At 41.8% G+C, this 27096-nt stretch overlaps 1 protein-coding gene across 2 annotated transcripts; it reads left to right on the top strand.

The window, feature by feature from the left end:
* The first annotated feature begins 3970 nt into the window (after nucleotides 1-3970).
* ehd1a (EH-domain containing 1a) lies at nucleotides 3971-27096 on the top strand. Of its 2 annotated transcripts, none has more exons than XM_061685123.1 (6): nucleotides 3971-4508; nucleotides 14931-15028; nucleotides 19893-20134; nucleotides 22576-22746; nucleotides 24952-25116; nucleotides 26411-27096. In XM_061685123.1, the coding sequence occupies exons 1-6, from the start codon at nucleotides 4120-4122 to the stop codon at nucleotides 26942-26944; spliced, it is 1599 nt and encodes a 532-aa protein (XP_061541107.1). In that variant the 5' UTR covers nucleotides 3971-4119; the 3' UTR covers nucleotides 26945-27096. The 2 variants fall into 2 exon arrangements, with proteins under 2 accessions (XP_061541107.1, XP_061541108.1); XM_061685124.1 differs by lacking the exon at nucleotides 3971-4508 and adding an exon at nucleotides 9667-10649.

Here is a 27096-nt window from a genome sequence, read left to right as displayed (position 1 = left end):
TTCAAATTGCATGTCTGGGGTTTCTTTTTTAAAATTTATTTATTCACATTGTGTCTGTTTGTTGGTGCACAATAATGACCACAATGACATTTGCTTTTTGAGTTTTATGGGAAGGGTGAGTCTGTTACATATTTACAGTAATTGTAATGATTAATTTCTTCCTCGCCCACTTTGCTGTCTTAAGGAGTAGTCAGTTGGGGATCGAGCATTTTCTTTTCTTGTCACCTTTCAGGACAGCTCTCCACCAACTGCTCCATGTGGTGGTCAGTCTTAGTATTTTTCAGTGTCATTATTTTATTTTATTTTTAATTTATTTGTACTTACATCAGACTACACGTTCTCGTCTGTAAGTATGAACTTCTTACGCGTTCACGTTAACTATATTTTATCTGCAGTGATCACATTGACTTACAAAATGTATCTTGTGTCTTGTTTTCCAAATTCCTTTTTTGTGTGCATTAACCATATCTGCGACTCCCTCTGCAAAGAAGTTGTGGACCAAATACAAAAGGGCCATTGAAGGAATCCATTGAACGCTTGATAAGATAAAAAGTTGGTATATGATCAATAATCTTTTTTTTTTTTTTTTTTTTTTGCTATTGTACAGTGTGTGACATCATGTCATTTCTGTAACAGAGCAGAGCTCCTTCAAACAATCACCACATCCATGATATTTGTCCGTAATCCAAGGTAAGTATTTTTCAATGGGCATTATATTGTAAGAACAACTGAATCATTTCAATTCAGTCAAAACAAAAATATTTCCAAGACTTAGTGACTCTCATTTTGACTAATGACTTAAAGACAATCTATTTTTGTAAAACAGGTAAGATTGTGTGATAGAACAACAGGGTGAAGGAAACAGGGGTGAATGTGCAAACTTGAATTACTTTATGGCCCTATTTTTTTTTTTCACTTGAGGACGGGGTTAAGGGTCAAAGACCAATCCCTATTACAGGCATTCTGCAATATTTTTCAGAAAAGATTCACACAATAAAGTGAAACATAACTCCAGCATGGCGTAAATGTAAAACATTTATTCTGAACATGTAACATGTATTCATTGACATGATGGCTGCTGCTTGTCTTGACTTCCAGCACTGATTCTTCTTTCATTCACCCGGTGAATCACCCTTATTTTATTGCTGCCATAAGAGTACAAATGTAATCTCAAAGGGGGTAAAAGCCAAGGATATGATGGTACTTGACTTTGGGTTTATTACACGTGGGTGATGTTTTATAACTTGAGGGCTGTAATTTTATCTGTGAATCATTTCTTTGCTCAGCAAACCGTGACCAAAAGAGGGCAGCATTCATTCATGTGTCACACATGGGTTTTCTAGCTGGAAGATGTTGCTGAAGCATGAAGCTCATTGCAACAAATGCAGGGATTCCTCATTCCCCAATTCAAAGTTGAGACATTGTGTAGAATCTCTTCCTCCGAATTCTTAATGTAATCATGAAAATGAATACAAACTTGGCACCTTACAAAGTGTTCACTTCTGATTCCTAATACCTGATCCATCCTTCCTCCCATTGTCTTCTTGAAATGAATGCTACCACCATGTCCTGCCTGGCAGCTGTGTTCTCTTTCTGTGGGTCTCACCAGCTGTAACAGCATCTCCATATGGGAAAACTTTGGCTTCCAGTGGAGCTGCTGTTATCTGTGGAGGGACACCTCTTATCATCCGAAACCTCTATGTACAGTACATCCTACATATCACATTGGTTGTATCTTGTAAGTGTTCTGTCAATACAATACACTGAAAAGACTATCTTTTGTTTTGTTCATTTGTATGGTTAAATGGGAAGCATGTTGATAAAGTAGCATGTCTGCCTCACGTCAACTCAGGTCCCTCCTATGTTGTGGCGTTTGTCCCTGTGCTTGCATGGGCTTTCGCCAGGATCTCCAGCTTCCTCCTACATTCCAAAAACATGCATGTTAGGTTAACTGAAGACTCAAAATTGTCCATAGATGTGAATGACAATTCAAATGGTTGTTTTGTCTATATGTCCCCTGCGATTGGCTGGTGACCAGCCAGTCAGTCCATTGTGTATGATGCCTTGTCACCCAAAGTCAGCTGGATTAGGCTCCAGCTCACCTGAAACGCAAATGAGGACAAGTGCTACACAAAATTCATGTATAGTGAACACGGCGACTACCAAGTCAACTACACTTCATTTTTAAATTCATCATGTGCCAACTACTAGATATTAGCGGATGAATAAAGAAATGAATGAATAAAGATGTGTGTCTATAATAAGCATACATTCATATCACCCCAGACCACACGGGGCTACAATACCCGTTAACATTAAACATTTTGAGGCTTTAAATTAGAAAGAAAAAATAATTACCTGAAAATGAAAAAGATTTGGTTGACTTACAATCATGCAAATATCCACACAGGAGTGCATAAGTCTGACGTGTTAGTCACACTTACAGTGGATATAAAAAGTCTACATTCAGGCTTTCAATTAGAAATAGGGAAACAAAACTGAAGGAGAAAAAAAAAAAAAAGATGCGGTTGGCACAAATTACTGGAGATACCCACAACACAGTACATTAGTGAGAGTGTCCCAAATGCAAATTTATCCCCAACAATTCACAGGATAGGTGCACATATGTTGGTATAATTTTGATAGTGATAATTAAAAGACTGAAGATAAATAGACAAGTACCCACAAGACAAATAGATCACAAAACGAACAAAAATCAGAGGATATAACTGAAACCTCTGAAAATAAACGATACAAACATTTATCCACATAAAAGCCCACTTTGTTATGTCAAGTGCAAGAATCCTCAGATGTCTTATTTTTTCACAGATCAACGAGGCTGGAAATGTGACCAAGGTTGTGATTTAAAACCCCAATTCCAATGTAGTTGGTGCGTCGTGTTAAACATAAATCAAAACACAATACAATGATTTGCAAATCATGTTCAACTTATATTTAATAGAATACACTACAAAGATATAGATATCTTAGATACTATATAAGATATTTAATGTTCAAACAAATAAACTTTATTGTTTTGAGCAAATAATCATTAACTTCGAATTTCATGGCTGCAACACTTTCCAAAAAAGTTGGGCCGCCTGAGGGATCGAAGGTCACGGGCATTCAATGTTGGTTTTCGGCCTTGCCGCTTACATGCAGTGATTTCTCCAGATTCTCTGAACCCTTTGCTGATATTCTGGACCGTAGATGATGAAATCCCTCAATTCCTTGCAACTGCACATTGAGGAACATTATCCTTCAACTGTTCGACTATTTTCTCACACACTTGTTCACACCGAGGTGTTACCTCGCCCCATCTCTGCTTGTGAATGACTGAGCAATTCAGGGAAGCTCCTTTTATACCCAATCATGGCACCCACCTGTTCCCAATTAGCCTGTTCACCTGTGGGATGTTCCAAACAGGTGTTTGATGAGCATTCCTCAACTTTCTCAGTCTTTGTTGCCACCTGTCCCAGCTTTTTTGGAACGTGTTGTAGCCATAAAATTCTAAATTAATGTTTATTTGATTAAAACAATAAAGTTTATCAGTTTAGGTTGAACATGATTTGCAAATCATTGTATTCTGTTTTTATTTATGTTTAACAACGTCCCAACTTAGTTAAAATTGGGTTTGTATGTCTACCATAACAACTGTGAACCTTAACCCTCTTTCTTGATACGATCATTTTAAAGTTGCAAAAACACTTCGCGATTGGTATTTTGAGAAAATTAGACTGAATTTGACAAGTCTGGCTTGCCGTATAACGCCAAGTGACGCGATGACGTCACAAAAAAACCCGTCAAAGTAGTTCACTTTACAAGCAATAAAACAAATCGAAAATACAACATAATAAATATGAACTAAATGTATGTTTTTTTCCCCATTTATTTTACATTTCGATTTTTAAATTGAAGAGTGACTCGTCGTCGGAGGAGCGTGTGGCGCTGTGTGGCTAACTAGCACCGCGGAGGGTGGGGACAAAAAGTTGCCAGACCTCGCCCAGCCATTGCTTCATTCAGACGGGCAGCTAACCCTCAAGACGCCGCGAGACCGCCGCACCAGGTTTACGTCGAAGGGGGATTTTGACACAGCCGTGTCAATAAAGTTTATACACCATGTTCAGGAAGACCTTAAAAAAGGACCCCGAGCTGTTTCAGAACGTGGCGGACGGGCTGCGGCACCTTTACCGGACCAAACTGTTCCCTCTGGAGGACACGTATCGATTCCACGACTTCCACTCGCCTGCCCTCGAAGATGCCGACTTCGAGAACAAGCCCATGGTGCTGCTGGTGGGACAGTACTCCACCGGCAAAACCACCTTCATCCGCCACCTCATGGAGCAGGACTTCCCCGGTATGCGGATCGGGCCCGAGCCGACCACAGACTCGTTCATCGCGGTGATGCACGGGGATCAGGACGGGGTGATTCCGGGTAACGCGCTGGTCGTCGACCCCAAGAAGCCCTTCCGCAAACTCAACGCCTTTGGAAACGCCTTCCTGAACAGGTAAAAACCTACTGCCCATTTTGGAAAAACCGAAGCAAATCCGAAATGTTTCTGTATAGGGTGATGTGTTCGAAATATTCAAATATAATATAATAATATATATGTCTAAATGCAGAATGCACGCGGTAGAACCCCCCCGCCCCCTACCCACACACACACGCCCTTACTCGGTCCACACTTTCATAGTTTCAGTCAGCCACAGGCTGTTGCACAATCTTGTCAGTTGTGTCACGTTCGCGGGAGTTTCCTACTTGAATCACTTCCCAAATATGAGGTTGTTTTGAGGCAATAGTCAAGCACGCCCGCCTCGCAGTCCCGAGGTTCGAGGTTTGAACCTCGGCTCCAGCCGTCCTGTGCGGAGTTGACGTGTTCTCTTCGGGTACCAAAACATGACACATTAAGACTCTTAAAATATACGTAGGCGCAGGGTGTACCCAAAGTCAGCTGGGCGAGGATACCCCTGTACAGAAATTGGATGGAAGTTGCCGTGTGGGTGTGGCAAAACCAAAAAGGAAGGTCCATTTTCCTTCCGGTTTCCAGCCAACTTTGCCAGGTCACGCCAGGCGCCTCCTTGTCAATTTGCTCCACTTGATCCACATACTATGTGAACACCTGGCGCAGGCACTGACGCCCTCTTTAAGTGGCCCCTTGACTGAAGATATACTTGTCGGTTGGTTTGCCAGGCAACAGGTTCCACGTTTTGTACCTCCAAACCGTACAATTCTTATCACAGGCAGCAGAGAAGCCACCTCCCTTATTGTCTCGTTCTGAGCAGGTCTTGTGCAAGGACATTGTTACAGCAGGTTCAAGGTTCACACATGTCATTGGCTGACATTGTAACACGTTTTGAACAAGACTGACTCAGCATGCGTCTCCCAATAAAATCGTGGTGTGTCCAGGATCACTCACTCATCCAGACACTGTGTCAAAAAGTCGACGCGCTCTTGTTTAAGTGTCAAGTTTTTTTGTGATGTAAAAAAAATAAATAAATAAATGAGACCAAGGTACACAATTCCAAAACCTTTTAAACTTTTTTTTTTTTTTTTCATTTTCCAGCTGGAACTGGGCCTTTGACAAAATGGAGGTACTTATGAACTATTTGAAACAGCAGTCAGTGTTAGCACAAAACCTTCCGGCTTCTGCTACAAAGCAAAATAAGATTTCTTTTTTAAATGTCAGGAAAAGCCTACCAGAACACCAGAAACCTATGTGGCGTTAATCAGCGACTGACTCCTGTTAAAGTTTCAATGTGACTGGTTCAGTGTGAGTGTACACACAATATTTGTTTATTTTTACATCCCGCCCTCAAAAAGGGCTATATATATATATATATATATATATATATATATATATATATATATATAGCAATTGAGTCGAATTAACAGTGGAAATTTTTTTTTAATTATTTATCATGGTCTCTTTTTGTTTATCACAATCTGCCATTTAAACAGGGGTGTGTAGACTTTCTTTAATATCCCCTGTAAATATCCTGTTGGTGAAAAAAAATGGGAATTGAAATCTGTCAGACAAGATTCAAATTCCAGTCAAAAGTATACTTGTGAAATATACTGAATTGACCTCCTCATTACCTCCCTGTATGGGACTTTAAGGAATTAGCTTCCTTTTTAAAACGGCACCACTTTTGGTCTGATCCATGATTCAGAGCTAGAGCTTTTGTGTGTTCCTGCGTTCCATCTAGGATGTTAATTTGTCCTGTATTATGTGGAATTGTTGTGTCATCAAATGTGTAAAAGTAGTTTGTTTATAGCACTCCATTCTGTAGACAATGGATGGCCGCCTCTCCTCCCACCCACTACCCCCACTGTGGGGACGCTTTGTGCTGGAAGAATCAAACCAAAAACACTCACGTTAATTGTTGCACAATGAATAGACGTGATTTGTTTTGGTAGTTTAAAAAAAAAAAAAAAAAAAAAAAACAGAAAAGCAACACTACAGATCATGTCATAATATAGGGAATGAACTTATAATTTTACAATAATATGCATTTTTAGCCTCTTACACAGAGATAATGCAATTTATTCACCTCGCTGCAGCTTTGATGGAGAACCAAGCCAAGCAGGATATTGCCTTCACTGTGCGCTTTCACACAGCAACGTAGCGTCTCACAATCGGATGCGTGATGTGTAAAATGCTATGCAGGACAGTGACATTTGCTTAAAAGAGAGTGGGAGAAGTGAGTGTTCATTGTTAGACTGCACACCGTGATCCTGGAGTGGCAGAATTCCCTTACATTAGGGGTTTAACGGCTCAAGATTTTTTTGGGGAGTCGACTATAACACGATGAAAGTTGAGTCGAAGTCGATTAATCGATGACATCATTGATATTTTTTCAGCACAGTACAGTGGTCGCCAACTTTTTTTTTTTTTTTTTTTTTTTTTTTTTTTTTTTTTTGCGGCGCTGAATGGTTTCACTTAAAGACATACTTTGACAGAGTGGCATGGGGGAAAAAAAAAAAAGATTATTGCAATATAACTCGCCGTTACGCTGAATACAGTTGTAATTAGTGGGAGCCCTGCGCACGTTTGTCTCTTCAACAAGCTGGTCTAATTTTTGATTTAAACAAATTCTCCACACTTTTAGCATAGTACAGCCGTATGCCGTACTGTGACAAATGTTAAGACGGTGTCGTAAAGCGTGTCATCATGTGAGTTCCTGTTGTGAATGTGACATGAATAAAGTGCTCGTTAGCACACAGTTCTTGTCTGTATATTATTAGACACAAGTTTATAGAATAAAATGGAGCCTCACTTCACACCACTGCCCTAGTACACCAATGCCAGTCCCATGGTGCCACCATAGACTGGCGGTGATTGGCTTCGGCTAACTGCTATTCTCATCCACAACCAACTTTATTTTTGTACTCTTGGACCGATACAGATGGATGAGGACTGTGTTGCCATGTTGGAAGGACATTTCACTGCTCCACAGAGCGTTAAAGTCCGACAACTGCAATAGTTGGGCGGGTAGAAAGTCCACTTTAAATTGGCCGATTGGTAGACGAAATGCCAAAAACACGTGACTAATTAATCAATGTGAAGCTTAGTAAAGTTGACTTACTGGTTCCACCTCTAGCTTACATTTAGGTGTTGTCCCACCTCTGTTACAGTTCTGATACTTTGTCCCAACAGTTTCCCTCCTACATTGGGCCCATTTAACAGAATAGCTATACATGCATCCATTTTCTTTACCACTTATCCTCACTAGGGTTGCGGGCTGCTGGAGTCTATCCCAGCTATTTTCGGGCGGAAGGCGGGGTACACCCTGTACCTGTCGCCAGCCAATCGCAGGGCACACAGAAACAACCAACCATTCACACTCACATTCACACCTACGGGCAACCTACCACGCATGTTTTTGGGATGTGGGAGGAAACCGGAGTGCTCTGAGAACATGCAGACTCCACATAGGCGAGGCCGGTATTTGAACCCGACTCCCCAGGACTGTGAGGCGGATGTGCTAACCAGTCGGGCCACCGTGCCGCCCAGAATAGCTACATGAAAGAAAATTCTTATTTTGTGGAAATCTTTATTTCTTAAAAATTATGACCTTCCATAATGTCATGTGGCACTAATACTCCATCATAGTTGTTGATGTACCAGGACAAGCAAGAGCAATCCACTCACACTATTTTCCACTTTCCATTGCAATCTCTTCCTGCAATTTTGTAGATTGTTTGCCCTTTCTTCCACACTTCGCCAAACAACATAAGTCAAGCTCAGAAATACAAAATAACACATCTCAGATAAGACCTTTAACACAGCGGCGGTGCCGGACTTCACAGTCCACGATTCATCCGTCCTAGTGTATTACAGATGTGAGCGGAAACCAGATAAGATTGTATATAAACATAGCCCATTGTCCATCTCTGCATCATTTGTCATCCTTTTGGACGCTGTCCCCGTAGTGTTACAGACCTGTAGTTCGCTTTGAATGGAATTTGCATGTCTTTTAGTCAAAGTATAAGATGTTCTTTAGCTCACATGATCGTGCATTATCAAAAGTTATAAACAGCTTGACCTTATCTATTTGTAGGCTAATACAGAAGGAGTAGGGGATGGTGAGAGAGAGTTGTTTTTGGCTCATGCCGGGTGAAATTTTCAGACCAAATGTTTTTTTCCCCCTATAAGTTAATATAGGCTGGACACTATTTCAAAAGTGCTTATCTCAAAGGGCTACAGGGTACATCGGGCCTAAAACTAAGAGTTTAGCTGTTAGAAATGTCAATCATGCTACAGATTTTGCTTTAACTAGTAGACTCGCCTTTGGTAGAAGCGGTTAGTCATACAGAATATAAACACACATTAGTCATGTGATCCTCACCCCTTCAAACCCCAAAGGGAACAATGGGTGGCGTCGCTAGTGCATTGTTTTCCTCCTTTTGAAACAGGGTCCGACTTAGCAGTTGCTCGGTGGCGCGTGGCCAGTATGACACGTTGTTGGCCCAGCACTTACCGAGAGGCTAGTAGCAATTTCATGACTGAATATGATAAAATCAACACATCCGAGCTGGTTAAAAAAAAAAAAAAGGGTGCCTGCATGTTTTCCCCGCTGCTTTGGTACTATCGGGGGGGGGGGGGGGGCTGTCTTTAGCCACTCCAGCTCGCTACTAGCTGCGGCTGGCTAGCTGGCGTGGCTAAGCACGGTGTTGAGCCGCTCCCCTAAGACACTAATTATCACCTCCATGGTGGCAAAGAAGAAGAAGAATGCACACGAAATTTGTTCTCTGCATTTTACCCATCACAGCGAACACATACACTGGCTTACTGAATATGTCAGCTGAGAGAAGGGGCCTATAAGGGGAAAAGTACAGTATATTAATACACATTATAGTATGTATTTATAATAGCAATGTTTATTGTTTGTCTGTGCAAGAGTGCTGGGTTATAATTTTTACTTTTGTGATCTGCAAAATAAATGTTCTAAAAATTACATTATATCTTACTTTCCTAATTAAAAAAAAAAAAATCATTTTAGCTTTGCTCCAGGACCATGCAACACATTCACAGAAATACTTTCATATAACATTTTTACACTTAGGTTTATATTGCAATATATACCTTTATCACGAAGGAATTCAATTTATACCGTGATATGAATTTTGGCCTTTACATTCTTGCTTTTTAGGAAATCACGTTATAATTTCATTGGCGCATGATTTTTTTGTGGACTGTGAAATCTATTCGAGTAACTCACTCAAAATATCACTAAAACTGATATTTCTTCTAATGTGTCAATCTGTAAATAAAACTAGCACTGTATAATTGTATATTAGAATAGTGATATAATGCCAAGGCATTGCACTGAATAAATTAAACATCAAAACTGAAATGTAAAAAAATTAAGCTATTGATATTTTGTCACTCAGAACTATTCAAAGAATGGCTTTTCGAAAAGGTGATTCATATGAGAGAGAGAGAGAGAGAAATGAATGCATGTGTAATCCTTTCCTCTGATTGGTTGCCTCCTAGAAGAACCACTTGTGAGAGCAAACATGTTTGTTATGTTGACAGTGCTGGCTCGGGAGCGGGGAGGTAGGCGGAACTCTTCGCTAGTGACGTAGATGAGGTCCAGAAATTCGATTGACCTGATTACAGGCCTCTCGGCAGAAAAACATCTGGAACTCAGGAATGTGCGGACCATTTTAATTAATATTTCACGTTTACTGCGGCACCATAGAGACCATATTACATCCCAAATACAAGAAAAAGATGGTTTCGCAAAATACGGGACCTTTATTGTTGGACCCTGTGTACTAGGGCTGTAATGAGTGCTCAAGTTTTTGGAGTACTTGGAGTATAAAAAATGATTGAGGACTTTCTTCTGTCTATGGGAGCTGCATATTTAACTCATTCACTGCCAGGCCTCTCAGTTTGATACTACTGTATTGAAAGATACAGTAGCTGCTTGTCAATGGCAGGAATGAGTTAATTGTAAAGCTCAACAGAGCGGATGCACAAGTACAACGCGATCAGGTCATCAGAGCTTGGGAACGATGCGGAAGAGAAACACACACATTTGATTCACGGAGCGAGAAGATGGCGAGAATGGGCGGTAATGCACTATCACAGTTTGCAAACCGCCAGTAAAGACAACAAAGAAGAAGATGGCGAGGACCTCAGGTCAGACAAATCCAACAAAAAAAAGACAAAATGCCAGAAGTGTGTGGGAGCATTTCAGAGTGATCAGAAAGGTGAACAACGGTGACGTGTAACAATACCTTGCGTGTCAATCTCGCCACATCTCCGCCGAAGACGCACAGAATGCAGCAGAAGACCCGAGAAAAGGTAAAATTAACGTACCATTGCACTATTGGTACGTTAATTTTACCTTGAGTGAGATTCACATTAATGTACCTTACCAACATAACATTGCAGAGGGTTAAGGTTTCTGTAAATTATGACTGTCTGAATGTTTAGCGAGTTCATTACGATGGTGGCAAGTGCAGTATGTGCGCAACTATAACGTGATTTCTGTTATAGGTTAGATAAAGGAGAACAAAGAAAAGTCGCGGTCCGGGTTGAACCTTCCGACCGTGCAAACCTCTTATTGCCCAGTTCTTTTATTCTGGTTGAGGTAATTCTTCAATGATTAGGCTGGATGAAAAGTTTAACAATTTATTCCAAAATACAAAGCCAAACAATAAGGTTGGTGAAGGTTCATCACTGGTCTCTCCTGCGTTTGTCTCAGATCAGTGTGGACGCAGAAGAGCCTGATCAAGCTTTTGTCCGCCTGTTTTGTGGCCAAAACCGCTTCATGTGGTGACGTCATGCAGTCTCTGACCAATCCTAGCTTTGCCTCAGTGTTTGGGGTCCATTCCGAAATTCTGTCAGGCACCTCCCCCGCGCCCTGAGATTGTGGCACTCAGAGACCGAGCATGCTCCATTTTTTTTATAGCTTTAGTAATAAACGTGTTGGCTATTGGTAGGGATACGTCCGTCATATTGAATCTGTCAGTTTTCCTTGTATTGAATGGCATGCAACCAACAACGCTCTGAGTTACCGAAGGTTCCGGGTGCAGAGAGTGCGCCTGGAGTAAATTTCTCAATGTACCCCCTGTTGATGTATTGTGCGTTTGCTGTGTCGGTGCGATTAAGTGTAATGCAATTAACCTGAGGTTCCACTGTATTGTGTTTTTATTTACATTCTACACAATGTCCTAAAGTCATTGAAATTGGGGTTTGTAGCTTAAGTCATTAAGGCTAACGTTGCTAAATGTCTCCCGTACATTCACATATAAGCTTCAATTTCTTGCCCTCCTACCTTGTACTTAAAATGCCTCGACAGGCAGTCGGGGGCCCCAAACTGTGAGCCTCTATCAGTAAAAGCTGAGTCAGCAAAGTGTAAGTTCCGCACTGGTCCCGCTTCGTCCTGTCCTTCTCCTGGCCTTTAATTCCAGGACACTGACTCTGCGCTTTTCCTGAATCTGACACGCACACAGCCTCAAGCAAGCATGGACAGTCAGGAGGCAAATCCACACCAGAGCACCTGTAGATACAGGCAAATAGAAGTTAATATAGGGTTACTTGTGCACATGCAGACAGTTGGATTTTAAAGCAGATAATCCTAGAAACGTGACACAAATGTCCTGTACCTCAAGTCCTGGCAGCCTCCTAACATCTTTCCTCTTTCTCAACAGGAAGTGGGGTTTACGATGTATGGGGGAAGGTCATAGGTCAAGAAGTGAGGCATGAGCCAAGGCCTAACCTCCAGTCACAGGACATGCATATTAACCCGTGGTGTTATTTTAGCAAAGATGTGCGGCTGCAAGTTCTTGCACCCACTTGATACATAATTGCAGAGTGACTGATCTCCCATAGTTCCAGGGGCCCCATGTGTCGCAGTTCATAGAATTCCAGTTCCGCCCTTCATTTTTTTCCCCTGACAAGCTCTGGATGGAAACTGTTGGAATTGACGGCTAAATGGAAAACCCTGCGCCAAAATTCCAAAGTATGCCGGCAGCTATGACAGATGGGAGGGAAAATCCTCCATGTTTCTTATCTATAACAAACAGTAGAGTATTATAATATCAGAGCATATGTTACATGCTCAGTTTTCATCCCTCCTTGGGTTTCTCTAGTTTCATTGTCGTATGAGACTTCTGTTAGGGTTTGTGGTGTGGTTGTGTGTATGCATGCCTTCATGTGGTTTCAGTATGAAAGTAAAAGCAAGGCTCCTCGAGTCTCATGACCAAGTGCCTCTGAGCTCTTGTTTTGAGTGTTGCTTCAGTTTGGCTGAACGCTACAAGGCCTTTTTATAAGCTACATGCTGTCTTGACAATTGTGTTTGTTGTCCTGACTGCAACAGCATGAGTTTAAGCAACAACAAAAAAACAACAACACATTTTGTCCTGTGTATGTCTGTGAATATTATGTCTTGCTTTCTGACCCGCTCCCACCTTGATTTTAAAGTGGGAAAACTCCCCAATACATTAAATTAGACCATTGACCATAAAACAGATCAGTCCATTGTGTTGCAGTGTGAATGTTTCAGCTCATCATGTCTTGCCTGTGTGTTTCCCCAGACACTGGGAATATTTGACTTTGTCTGGTTTAAGCCTCTCTCAACCCTCTACAACTCAATTAAATTTGTATCAAGACAACATTCATTGAGCATAGGTTAGGTTTACATGTACTGTAAAGTACTTGCATTGAGGCTGGTGGTCAAAGAAAAACGTAGTACGTCACAACACAGACAGCTATAAACAAATAAAAAATCTAAATTCTCTTCATGTCAAAGTCTGTTTAAACAATTTTAAACAGCAACTTATTTCAACAGGCTTTACAGGTCTTCCTCAAATTATTTACAGTGGGTACGTAAAGTATTCAGACCCCGTTAAAATGTTCACGCTGTTATATTGCAGCCATTTTCTAAAATCATTTAAGTTCATTTTTTCCCTCATTAAAGTACACACATCACCCCATATTGACAGAAAAAAATGAATTGTTGAAATCTTTGCAGATTTATTAAAAAAGAAAAACTAAACTATAACAGCCGTAAGTATTCAGACCCTTTTCTGTAACACTCATATATTTAACTCTGTTGCTCTCCATTTCTTCTGATCATCCTTGAGGTGGTTCTAAACCTTCATTGGAGTCTAGCTGTGTTTGATTATACTGATTGGACTTGATTAGGAAAGCCACACACCTGTCTATATAAGACGTTACAGCTCACAGTGCATGTCAGAGCAAATGAGAATCATGAGGTCAAAGGAACTACCAGAAGACCCCAGAGACAGAATTGTGGCAAGGCACAGATCTGGCCATGGTAACAAAAAATATTTTGCTGCACTTAAGGTTCATAAGAGCACAGTGACCTCCATAATCCTTAAATGAAAGACATTTGGGACGACCAGGACCCTTCCTAGATTTGGCCATCTGACCAAACTGAGCAATTGGGGGAGAAGAGCCTTGGTGAGAGAGGTAAAGAAGAACCCAAAGATCACTGTGGCTGAGCTCCACAGATGCAGTCGGGAAATGGGAGAAAGTTCTAGAAAGTCAACCATCACTGCAGCCCTCCACCAGTCGGGGCTTTATGGCAGAGTGGCCCAACGGAAGCCTCTCCTTAGTGTAAGACGCATGAAAGCCTGTATGGAGTTAGCTAAAAAACACCTGAAAGACTCCAAGATGGTGAGAAATAAGATTCTCTGGTCTGATGAGACCAAGATAGAACTTTTTTGCCTTCATTTTAAGCAGTATGTGTGGAGAAAACCAGGCACTGCTCATCACCTGTCCAATACAGTCCCAACAGTGAAGCATGGTGGTGGCAGCATCATGCTGTGGGGGTGTTCTTCAGCTGCAGGGAGAAGGACGACTGGTTGCAATCGAAGGAAAGATGAATGCGGCCAAGTACAGGGATATCCTGGACCAAAACCTTCTCCAGGGTGCTCAGGATCTTAGACTGGGCCGAAGGGCCACCTTCCAACAAGACAATGACCCAAAGCACACAGCTAAAATAACAAAGGAGTGGCTTCAGAACAACTCTGTGACTGTTCTTGAATGGCCCAGCCAGAGCCCTGACTTAAATCCAATTGAGTGTCTCTGGAGAGACCTGAAAATGGCTCTCACCAACCTTCACCATCCAACCTGACAGAACTGGAGAGGATCCCCAAATCCAGGTGTGAAAAACTTGTTGCATCAACTTTTCTGTCAATATGGGGTGCTGTGTGTACATTAATGAGGGAAAAAATGAACTTAAATGATTTTAGCAAATGACTACAATATAATAAAGAGTGCAAAACTGAAGGGGGTCTGAATACTTTCTGTACCCACTGTAAAACGACTTATTTAAAGCTCCATTATTTACTTTTCAACTTATGTACACACTAATTTTCTGTTTCCATTCTCTCCTTTTATTTCTTCTTCACACTGTAATTTGTGTCCCGCTCACCCCCTCCCAAACAGGTTCATGTGTGCCCAGTTGCCCAACCCGGTCCTGGAGAGCATCAGCATCATCGACACTCCCGGAATCTTGTCAGGAGAAAAGCAGAGGATCAGCCGAGGTCTGGCCAATTCACACCACGCCCTACTCACCACATCCCACAAATACATCACAGAGTAGGGCTGCACGATTATGGCCAAAGTAATAATCACGATTATTTTGATCAACATTGTAATCCCGATTATTAATCACGATTATTTCTCGTTGGGGGGAAAATCTAAATTTTTTTTGCTCTACTTTTTAACAAATAATATGAAACGGTAAGGGTAACTTATCCAAATAATATGTAACGGTAACTTAGCCACAATACAAAAAAAGCATTAGCTTAACCGTACCCATTACTTGGTAATGTATGCCACACAAGTTGCAGAATGATGTAAATCAACATGAACCAATAACTTAAATATTAGTGTAGTTGAAGCCACATTAAAAAAGCAACTTAGTGCACACTTGACATGCCGAGACAATACAGTAAGTACCTAAACGTAAATAAGTACACTTCTCTAAAGACTCTATGCCGATTGTGGTCCATGAAGGCAACTGTGTGTGTGTGTGTGTGTGTGTGTGTGTGTGTGTGTGTGTGTGTGTGTGTGTACGTGCATTGCATGCATGCATGCAGAATAACCAAACAGGAAGTTCAAATATGAAAATATACCCAAAAAGTTCACTGTATCTTAAGCCAGTTTGTTATTTATGTTTGTCAGCTTGTTGAACAGAATATTCTCATATTGCTTTTTTCTATTCAGGCCCTCGGGGCCCCAAACCTAACAAAACAGGTCATGCAAATCTGAAGTTCATTTCCTGTCTTGCTACCTTTCAGTTTTCTCGAATGCAGCCCGTCCTCTCCTTTCACTTGGCTTTCGGTTCGTCCTCATGACCCACATCAACAAGCACAATGACATTATTAAGTCATTTCACGGAGCTGTGTAGTTACGGCCTTCTTTACTAAACAATTCTTAACCCCAGTAAAGGCCTGGTTCAGTCAGCAGTTAAGTAAATAAAATGCCTTCAACAACAGCATGAGGAAATGTGGTGCATCCGTTTTTATTCACTATTCACATGCTGCACTCTCACTTCAAAAGTGCAACATGCACAGTTTTCATGTGAGTTAAGATGACTTGCAAAATGTATTCCCTTTTCTGCATGTTACAAGATGACATGTACACACAGCAATAGAGGGCTTTTGTGGTCTAAGAAAAGGAAGTAGAGTAAAATGGAAAATTCCGAGTTTCCCCAAGAAGGCAAGCACCAACGCTTGCATTACTCAGTGTGCTGATATGTAATCTGCTTTTTATTGAGTCCACTATTCCCATGAGACAGCACAGGGAAAAAAAAGAAGCAGCTGGAGTGAATCGAGGCATAAGAGGAATTTAGAAAGGTCATACAAACAAACTGAACAAGAGTATTTTTTACCAATAAGTTGAATTGGAGTATAAATGTACAGAGGGAGTGGATCAAGGTGTTTGTGATGAATGTTGAGGTGACCTTGACTCTGCCAAGAGAGACACCTTTTATTTCTATGCCCTGCACTTTTTATGAGTGTACTGTACACTAATACACACACCAGTTAGCCCTGTTTGTGTATAAACATTGATACAATACTGTACTGTATCATATACAAACAAGCGCGTATAGACTTCAAACATTCGATGCAGATATCAGGCACCGGACTACAGAACACTGTTAAATTCTATCACTTTCCCCTCACATTGCTGTAGACATACTTTTTTGTACAGTTGTGGTCAAAAATAGTGTCTCCCCTGGGGTGGTAATATTTAGATTTGCCTAAAAATCCTTCTGTCACTATTCTGGCACTTGGCAAATAGACATTTTGGTATTCCTAATTGACCTAAAACAGGAAAAGTTTAGTCTGATTTCATGCCAGAGAGTCAAGAAAAAATGCATTGTGTGTCTTTTTATAGTCGTGCTCAAAAATATTGGTACTCCTGGAGAGCCCGTATTTTTGATTACCACTGAACAAAAAAGTATGTCCCCAGGGGTGCCAATATTTTTTTAGCATGGCTGTATAATGTATAGCATATTGCAGGGTCTGACGTTAAACCTTTTTGAGTGTTGGCCCTGTCAGGCCACCATGAGCCGAGTTGTGGTGACCCTGTCAGAATTTGTACTGGCCTCGTATATTCATGAATGATACAGTCCCCTCCAAAAGTATTGGAACGGCAAGGTCTGTTCCTTTGTTTTTGTTGTATACTCTGAAGACATTTGGGTTTCAGATCAAAAGATGAATATGAGACATGAGTTCAGAATTCCAGCTATTATTTCATGATATCTAAATGTATTAAACAACTCAGGACAGAGCACCTTTTCTTTAAAGCAACCCACTTTTCAAAGGAGCAAAAGTATTGGAACAGACATGATTAAATTCATTTATTTAAAGTGAATAACATTTAATATTTGGTGGCATAACCCTTACTTGCAAGAACTACATCAAGCCTGCGACCCATTGACTTCACCCGACTGTTGCATTCTTCATTTGAAATGCTTTTCCAGGCCTTTACTGCAGCCTCTTTCAGTTCTTGTTTGTTTCTGAGGGTTTCTCCCTTCAGTCTCCTCTTCAGGAGGTAAAATACATGCTCTATTGGCTTCAGGTCCAGTGATAGACTTGGCCAGTCTAAGCCCATCCACCTTTTGCCCTTGATCAAGTCCTTTGTTGTGTTGGCAGTGTGTTTTGGGTCATTGTCTAGTTGCATGATGAAGCTTCTCCCGATGACTTTGGATGCATTTTTTTGGTCAATTGCCAGACAAAATGGTTTTGTTGACTTCAGAAATCATTCTGCTGCTACCATCATGAGTTACATCATCAATAAAGACGAGTGAGCCCGTTCCAGAAGCAGCCATGCAAGCCCAAGCCATGACCTCCACCATGCTTCACAGATGAGCTTATGTGTTTTGGATCATAAGCAGATCCTTTCTTTCTCCATACTTTGGCTTTGGCTAGAGGTTAATCTTTGTCTCATCAGTCCATAAAACTTTGTTCCAAAACTTTTGTGGCTCATCTCTGAACACCTTTGCAAAATCCAATCTGGCCTTCCAATTCCTTTTGCTGATGAGTGGTTTGCATTTTGTGGTACGGCCTGAATATTTCTTCTGTCGAAGTCTTCTTTGAACAGTGGATTGTGATCCCTTCATCCCTGCCCTGTGGAGGTTGGCAGTGATGTCACTGACAGGGTGTTTCTTCACAGCTCTCACAATGTTCCTGTCATGAACTCCTGTTGATACCCTTGGCCGACCTGTTCGATGTCTGTTGCTCAGTACACCAGTAGTTTCTTTCTTTTTCAGGACATTCCAAATTGTTGTTGGCTATGCCCAATGTTTCTGCAATAGCTCTGATCGATTTTCCCTCTTCTCTCAACCTCTTGCCATATATGGAGTGTCGGGATGTGTCGTGCCTGTTGTCATATGTTGGTGCAGCAGCAGTTGTCTATGCAGACTATAAGTGAGCCTCATGCTTGTCCAGCTGTCTCTCTGGCCTGCTAATACGTGTTGAAAAAAATAGAGAGCAGATGCTGTAGAATGTGCAGAATGTCCTGTCTCATTCCTCTCTCCTCCTGTACTTATTCATGGCAGGCACACACATAGGAAAATGGGAGTTTACTTTCACTTACCATCACTGTCGTTCCATCTTTAATTTTTTAATCTCCCCTTTTATCTCATTCTTTCCCTCCGTCTGTCCTGTGCCACTCTCTCTTCCGCCTTTATGTGCACATGCTCAGAAGCAGACAAAGGCTAGGAAAGAATGCGTGTCCAGCAGATATGCAGTACTGATTACAGATTACGTTGCAACGAGATGAACTTCTAGAGCGATCCAATGACACGCTCTATCAAATCCATTCTGTTATCCTTTTCGCCCTTTGCTCATGGAGCAAGTTCGGGATTCAGTGGCAACTTTGAGGTTGGACATAATCTGTTCTGGAATGCTCTTATTTGTTTGCATTTCTAAAAAAAAAAAAAAAAAAAAAAAATCAGAAATAATAGATCTACAAATAATCCCTTACACAGTCAAACTAAAGCCGTTATGAAGCTTAAATGTGGAGGCAACTTTTAAAGTAATACTTTTTGCATTCTTAACTGCCATACAAGTCTAAAAAGAATTTAACAACTGTGAAGATGTAATACTTCTACGCTGAGGTTAAATGACAGCGTCATTCCTCACCCTCATTCTTAACAGGGAGAAGTTAACTATTAAAACTTAAGGCACAAAACATTCTGCCTTTGTCAGCAGTGCAAAGTCCAAAGCCAAAGAAAAAGCAAAACATACATGCCTCAAGTTGATAATTTGTTTGCTGAGCAGAGTATTGTACTTTTGTTTGTACTTACAAGCTTTTTAGTTCATACTTTTAACCCACAATGTTCATAATACACAAAACTCTAGATTTGTTGTGACAGTGTGGCTCCTCAAATACTTTCTTGTTTCCTTCTTCGTTGTCTGTCACGTGTCTACAGAGAATGTGTAGTTTTATTTCATTTTAGTTTTATTATACAGTGGTGAGCTTCTCTTTATACTAACCTATGACAGGAATGTTAAATTCTTACATATACAACTGTTCATCTTATAAAAGTTACGGTGGCGACAGTTTGCGCCTGTAATTAATGAATAGAATTAGTTTTTGTTTGTACTCTTGAAATGATCTGTGGGAACAATGTTTGAACTCCAGTTTTGAGGTAATGAAACCTCTCAATGTACTAATGAGGGTCAAAACGTTTGAGAAAAGAACCAAATCTTCCTGTATTTGTTCCTCCAGAGATGTGGATGTGAAATACAGATACTGCTGTACTAACTTTGTGTGTGTGTGTGTGTGTGTGAAGGAGTTGTCACAAGCAAGCACATCTGCACTGCAGGACATGCAAAGTAAGTGTGTGTGGTTGAAGTCGAAGTCCTCACCGCCACTCGTTCCTTCCTGCAGGATACGACTTTGCTGCCGTGTTGGAGTGGTTTGCGGAGCGCGTGGACCGCATCATCCTCCTTTTCGATGCCCACAAGCTGGACATCTCCGATGAGTTCTCAGAGGTGATCCGGGCACTTAAGAACCACGAGGACAAAATGCGCGTGGTCCTGAACAAGGCTGACCAGATCAGCACCCAGCAATTAATGAGAGTCTACGGGGCGCTGATGTGGTCCCTGGGAAAAATCATCAACACGCCAGAGGTACACGCGACCAAGTTTCTCATAGAACTTCAGTGGTCAAAATGAGTCACAAACCCAGCACTATCCAGAATTCAACCAACACATCGAAATATGGAGATGCACTGTTACAGATATCAGTATTGGTGCCGATAACACTATGTTCACAGCGACACCACTTTACCAGCCCGTCAAATAACTTCCGGGCAGGTTTAGTAGGAGCCATTTGTTAACCGACTGCAAACTTTTGGTATTCTCTAGAAGCGGTCTTGTATTTCTTTTTCCTCACTTGATTTTGTAGTTAACACACTTGAGAACATCCACATTAGGCTACATTCTTCTTCATCTCTTACTTCTTTGTCGCTGAGCTACTGTATGTGCATCCATCCATCGATTTTCTGTACAGATTATCCTCACTAGGGTCGCGGGCGTGCTGGAGCCTATCCCAGCTGGCTTTGGGCAAGAGGTGGGGTACACCCTGAATTGGTTGCCAGCCAATCGCAGGGCATCTACTTTATGTACAACATTTTTTATAGTGCCCCTAGTGTTCAGACTGAGACACCACGTGTATGAGGTGATGTGAGACTTCACTTCAAAAGAATAACTTGCAAGCTTTTTGCTTTTTGCTTTTTTTTTTTTTTTTTTTTTTGGTGACGATTACACAACACTTTTTCCAAAAGAGGGAGCAACATGGGGTGTGAAGTAAAGACACTGGAAGTAACAACATTCAAGGCTGTCAGACTCCAGCGCCATATTTTACTGGTTAAGGTCAACTGTTTTCTTGTTAAGTGTGCCAGCCTTCACATTCTCCAGTTATCCATCTTCAGTGTTTTATTTTCTATGTTGCAATTTTTTTTCGCCGTGACTATTGAATGAAGTTATTTCAAACATGCAGGAAAAAAAGGAAAGAAATTATGTTTTAACAGGAGGGTCAATCACTTTTTTCACACAGGGCCATGTAGGTTTGGATTTTTTTTCTCGCTTAATAATTATAATAAAAAAATAATTATAATAATAATAAACTGAATTTTGTGTTTACGTTTGTTTGACTAATATTCACATTTGTTTGATGATGAGAAACATTTAAGTGTGACAAACATGCAAAAAAAAAAAAAAAAAATCAGTTTAGACCTCCATAGAGTGACTCTCTAACATGGACTTAGTATAAAAGTGTCCATTTATTTTCCAAAAAACAACCTCTAACAGCTACTTCTGTTTGACCCAGTTTTGTAACCGCCTTGTCCATATTTGGCCAAGACAGCCCCCTTTCCTCTGATTGGTTGCCTCCGTGCAGAAGACCGAGAGCACACGCGTTTGCGATGTTGACACCGCTGGCTCAGGAGCGGAGAGCTTCGCCAGTGACTTAGATAACGTCGATAAATCGTCTGGAACTCAGGAATGCGTGGACGATTTTAATTCACGTGCATGTTTACTGAGGCTCCATCCCAAATACTCCACACAGGCGGGGCCGGGGATTGAACACCAGTCCTCAGAACTGTGAGGCAGACCCTCCAACCCATTAAGAATCCAATTAGTGATATCCTACTGTATGAATACTTCTTACTTTATTTTTTCTAGGGTGAGACCAATGACTCTGAGTTCTTGTAGTTGTTTCCCCAAAGCGCAACACAGTATTGTTACATTATGAACACCTAACATTATATTGTCATGCCACTATTAACAGGAAATGACAAATTTTACACTTGTATAACAGTTAAAATAGTACTTAAAATAGTGAATAAAGTTTTTACGATGGTGACTTTGACAGTTTTGAACAGGGAAAATTTAGTTACCCACCAAATTATACCAACAAAATTGAGGTCACCGGCCTTCCTGTGTGGAGTTTGCATGTTTGTTTTCTCAGAGTACTCCGGCTTTCTCGCACATTCCAAAAGCAATCATGTTAGGTTAATAAATCCTCTAAATTCTCCGTCGTTGTGAATGTCTGTCTGTCTTTATGTGCCCTGTGATTGAACAGCGACCAGTCCAGGATGTACCCTGCCTCTTACCCAAAGTCAGCTGTGATAGGCTCCAGCACGGCTGCGTCCCTAGTGAGGATAAGCACTATAGAAAATGGATGGATTTTTGACAATAAACGTGTAACAGGGTTTGAAAACACTTTTCTTGTGCTGCATGACATCATGTGACTTTTCTTTCTTTCTTTCTCCTGCCCGCTCGACCATTTAGTTAATGTTTGATCTTGGGCGAAAGTCATAAACGGATCTCAGAGAAACCAAAGGGTCATGTGGACAATTATTCACTGACTTTGCAGCCTGCAAAAATGCACCTTGAAGGACTTAAAATGCCTCACTCTGCTTTTTCTGTCCTCACCCTACCCATTATGTGGCTGTTTACATTTCACAAATACACTTTTGGTATCTGTTTATTCTTTCAACTCTCATTGCTGTGTCATCACTGTCATTAATGTGGGTGCAGCATGTTCATGTATTCCCCCTCCCCTCCAGGTGGTGCGCGTGTACATCGGGTCATTTTGGGCCCAGCCCCTGCTGGTGCCGGACAACAGGAAGTTGTTTGAGGCCGAGGAGCAGGACCTCTTCATGGACATCCAGTCCTTGCCCCGCAATGCTGCTTTACGTAAACTCAACGACCTCATCAAGCGAGCGCGTCTCGCAAAGGTTAATGCTTTAAACATCAATTCGTTCCAATACACTGTCCTGTCAGGTGAAAAGCATGTATCTCCACATTTAGTGGCACAAGATTTTTTTTGCCCAGCAATTGACTGGCAACCAGTCCAGTGTGTACCACATTAAAACTAACACTAAATTTGGGGGTGCAGACTTTTCTGTAGTCAGTAACAATTGGCACGATGTTGTGTATGTCCACTCACCGCCCGCAAGATTAGGTACACCGACGCAATCCAATGAGATCCTACGCATTACACTGACAGTATTTTGGTACTTATCTACATGAAAGCATTACATTACAAGCTCTCTGTATGATGCAGCACATTTTTGCAAACTGCTCACAATAATAAACTCAGTGGGTACGAAAAGTATTCAGACCCCCTTCAATTTTTCACTTTTTTTTAATTTTTTTATATTGCAGCCATTTGCTAAAATCATTTAAGTTCATTTTTTTCACATGAACTTACACACAGCCCCCCATATTGACAGAAAAAGAACAGAATTGTTGAAATTTTTGCAGATTTATTAAAAAAGAAAAACTGAACTATCACACAGCCATAAGTATTCAGACCTTTGGCTCAGTATTTAGGAGAAGCACCCTTTTGAGCTAATACAGCCCTGAGTCTTTTTGGGAATGATGCAATGATGTTTTTCATACCTGGATTTGAGGATCCTCTGCCATTCCTACTTGCAGATCTTCTCCAGTTCTGTCATTGGATGGTGAGCGTTGGTGGGCAGCCATTTTCAGGTCTTTCCAGAGATGCTCAATTGGGTTTAAGTCAGGGCTCTGGCTGGGCCATTCAAAAACAGTCACGGAGTTGTTCTGAAGCCACTCCTTCGGTATTTTAGCTGTGTGCTTAGGGTCATTGTCATTTTTGAAGGTGAACCTTCGGCCCAGTCTGAGGTTCTGATTCGATTTGATTTTGATTCGTAAGGTTGCAATTCAGTATTCGTTTAACTACTCTATCAATTCAGTAAGAAGTAGAAATACACGGAGTAAATTTTGATCATTTTGAGATACAGTGGTGCTTCGAGATACGAGTGATCCGACTTCGAGATATGACCCGTCACTGGCCGAGTTTGGCTTTGACTCGTGAGCCCAAATTTGACAAACGAGTTCTGTGTGGCAGCAGGGGGCTCACTCACTTAACAACAAGCAGCAGTTTGGCTGATATAATTAGTAAATATTCTTCAAAAAAAAGCCTTCAAGCTGTACATTGCTACTACTAGTCAATCTTTCTTGAAAACGAAAAAACAAAGAGAATGGCATGTTGTGTATTTGAAGCAACCACAAGCCCACCTTCAAGTATACAATGGAAAACACCACAGCCCACAAGGGCTAACATAAATACAATAACGCCAGCCGGGTGTTTAAAACAATGTAAACAAACTAGCGCCGGAGAAGTTACGGCGATATGTCTACAGAAGCCCCGAGCATTTGCTGGGGAGGAATCACTCGGAGCAGATCGATCGGCACTGCAAAACATTATTTAAAGAAGAACTGGATGTCATGTGACTGTGATTGTACACAATGCTGCACTGTTGAGTGCAAGTTTTTTTTTTTTTTTTTTTTTTTTTGGTATTAAAAGACATGACCGGTGACGAGACACACAGCCTTCCTGCACAACAGAAGCAGAGAGGGCAGGGGTCGAGCGAGTGACACACAAACACACACACACGGCACATTTAAAGGTACAGGCACGCGAATTGAACTTCAGTTTGTCTTTGCATGTGTGAGACTTTTGACTTGATTCCACTTCATAAAATGAGTTATCTTTACATTCTCTTCTTTTATGTGTTGATGCGGTCCGGATTTACAGAGGAATCCAAAATGACCCCAAACGTCAGATTTTAAAAGTAGAAGTCGCTCGCTCCGCACTGCTGCTGCGGCTGCTTGCTTTAGTCGCCGTTTTGTTGTTTGGTCGAGAGCCGCTTCCGTCAATGCAACGCAAATCACACGCAAAGCGCCCCCACTGGCCAGGAGGAGAATCGATTCACAAGATTTGCCGAATCGATGCTGAATGGCAATGCACTGATGAATCGTTGTTTTTACCCATTCCTCGTCCATAGGGTGGCTCAGTTTTTAAACTGTCTAAAAATACTGTACATACAGTATATGAGCCTGTGAATATGACTAAAAGCCTGTTTAATTAATCTCCAAGTGACCCATGTGTGACCTTTCAATCGTCTTTTCAGGTGCACGCATATATTATCTGTTCGCTGAAGAAGGAGATGCCGAGCGTGTTTGGAAAGGACTCGAAGAAGAAAGAGCTGATTTCCCATTTGGGGGAGATCTACTTGAAAGTGGAGAAAGAGCACCAGATCTCACCTGGAGACTTCCCCAACCTCGCTAAGATGCAGGTAAGGTCCAGATAGGATACCGTCCAAATCCATTTGAGCATGTGTAGTCCGAGTACATACATTTTCACATCTTAACCGATTTTTTTAAAACCTCAGACACCTTATCGACGATCGCAAGTCTCCCTTCCTCTGCCTGCTCTAATACCAAGACTGACCTGTGAAAAGTGGAAAATAAAAGAAGAGTTGTAGCAGTAATAAAGGAAATGGAAGAGGCTAGGCTCACCAGCTTATCTAGTAACACCATTGTGGTTGCGTACTATTCTCCTTGTCATTTTTATTGCGGTGAATGACTTGGGAGAGACGTTTTACAAACTGTCGACACAAATAGTTGACCCTTCATGTGCATCTGGCGAAGCACATGGGGGAGGGGGAAAAAAAGAAAACACCTCACAGCACACGATAGAGGCATTCGACAAACGGGCATTTGCTGACTTTGATCCGAAGTGAGGGAAAATGCCCTAATTCATGTCATCGCTGCACAGTTGTGCCTTGGGATACGAGTGACCCGACTTCTGTGTTGTTGTTTTTTTTGAGATACGAACTGATGTTTGGCTGGTTGTTAAATTATTTATTTATTGATTTATTTTATTTGCTTTGACTCGCAAGGGGGGGAGAGATGCGAGCCCTGTATGACGGCAGCGCACTCAACTCACTTGGCAACAAGCAGCAGGGAGCCAGATCGTGAACAATTCTTCCAAAAAGAGCCTTCAAGCTGTTTACTGCCAAACTAAACATGAAACAAAGACAATTGCATGTTATGTATTCAAAACAACCACTTAGCTTTTCCTTGAAATCGGTTAAGCTTAATGCTAAGGAACAATGCAAAATGCCATAGGTGGGCTAATGAATAGCATCAGATCTGGAAACACAAACGTTGAGCAACACATGTAGACAGACAACATCACAATACTCAGGAATGTTTTCTTTATCCTTTGCGAGAAACGATTATTATTGCTGTAACTTTACGGCGTTAGTTGTGAAACTCGCCTTGGTGTCTTTCTGTGAAAAAATGTTGCAAAAACGGTATAATTCTTTACATTCTATTTAAGTATGTCATGCCAAAACTGTTCGCACACTGAAGTAAGATTTTTTTCGTAAACAGATTTGTTCGTGAACCGAGGTTTGACTGTATGCTTCACCTTCCCCTTTATTTCCTGACGTTGCCTTCCAGGATGTGGCCGGGATTTATTTTTCCTGGTTTGCCAGGAAATCCTGCTTGTGGTCTGCCACTCCCAGTAGTTGTCGCTTGATGACCGATCTATTTCTAACACTAATTCCTTTTTTCTGTCCTCAGGAGCTGCTCAACGCTCAAGACTTCTCCAAGTTCGCCGCGATGAAGCCCAAGCTGCTGGAGGCGGTGGAGGACATGCTGGCCAACGACATCGCCCGCCTCATGGCCTTGGTGCGTCAGGAGGAGGCGGCGCTGCCCAGCAACTCGGTCAAGGGCGGCGCCTTCGAGGGAACCATGAGCGGCCCCTTCGGCCACGGCTACGGCGAGGGGGCCGGCGAGGGCATCGACGACCTGGAGTGGGTGGTGAACCGCGACAAGCCTTCGTACGACGAGATCTTCTACACGCTCTCGCCCATCAACGGCAAAGTGTCCGGCGCTGCCGCCAAAAAGGAGATGCTCAAGTCCAAACTCCCCAACACGGTGCTGGGGAAGATCTGGAAGCTGGCAGACGTGGACAGAGACGGCCTCCTCGACAACGAAGAGTTTGCCCTGGCCAACCACCTGATCAAAGTCAAACTGGAGGGCCACGAGCTGCCCGCCACGTTGCCCGATCACCTGGTGCCCCCGGCCAAGCGTGGGACCGCACTGCAGGAGTAACGCTTCACTTTCTGTTTGGGACTCCAAGCACGGCAGAGACTGAGGTTTTGGTGGGAGAGGAGTGGGTTTCTCGTGAATTAGGGGGTAAATGTTAAAAATTGCAGCTCTGGGGGGAAAAGAAAAAAAAAAAAAAACACGACCTATTTGGGTAA

Source organism: Phycodurus eques, chromosome 9, assembly GCF_024500275.1.
Source record: "Phycodurus eques isolate BA_2022a chromosome 9, UOR_Pequ_1.1, whole genome shotgun sequence".
NCBI lineage: Eukaryota > Metazoa > Chordata > Actinopteri > Syngnathiformes > Syngnathidae > Phycodurus > Phycodurus eques.
This window is presented reverse-complemented; position numbering and strand designations above follow the sequence as displayed.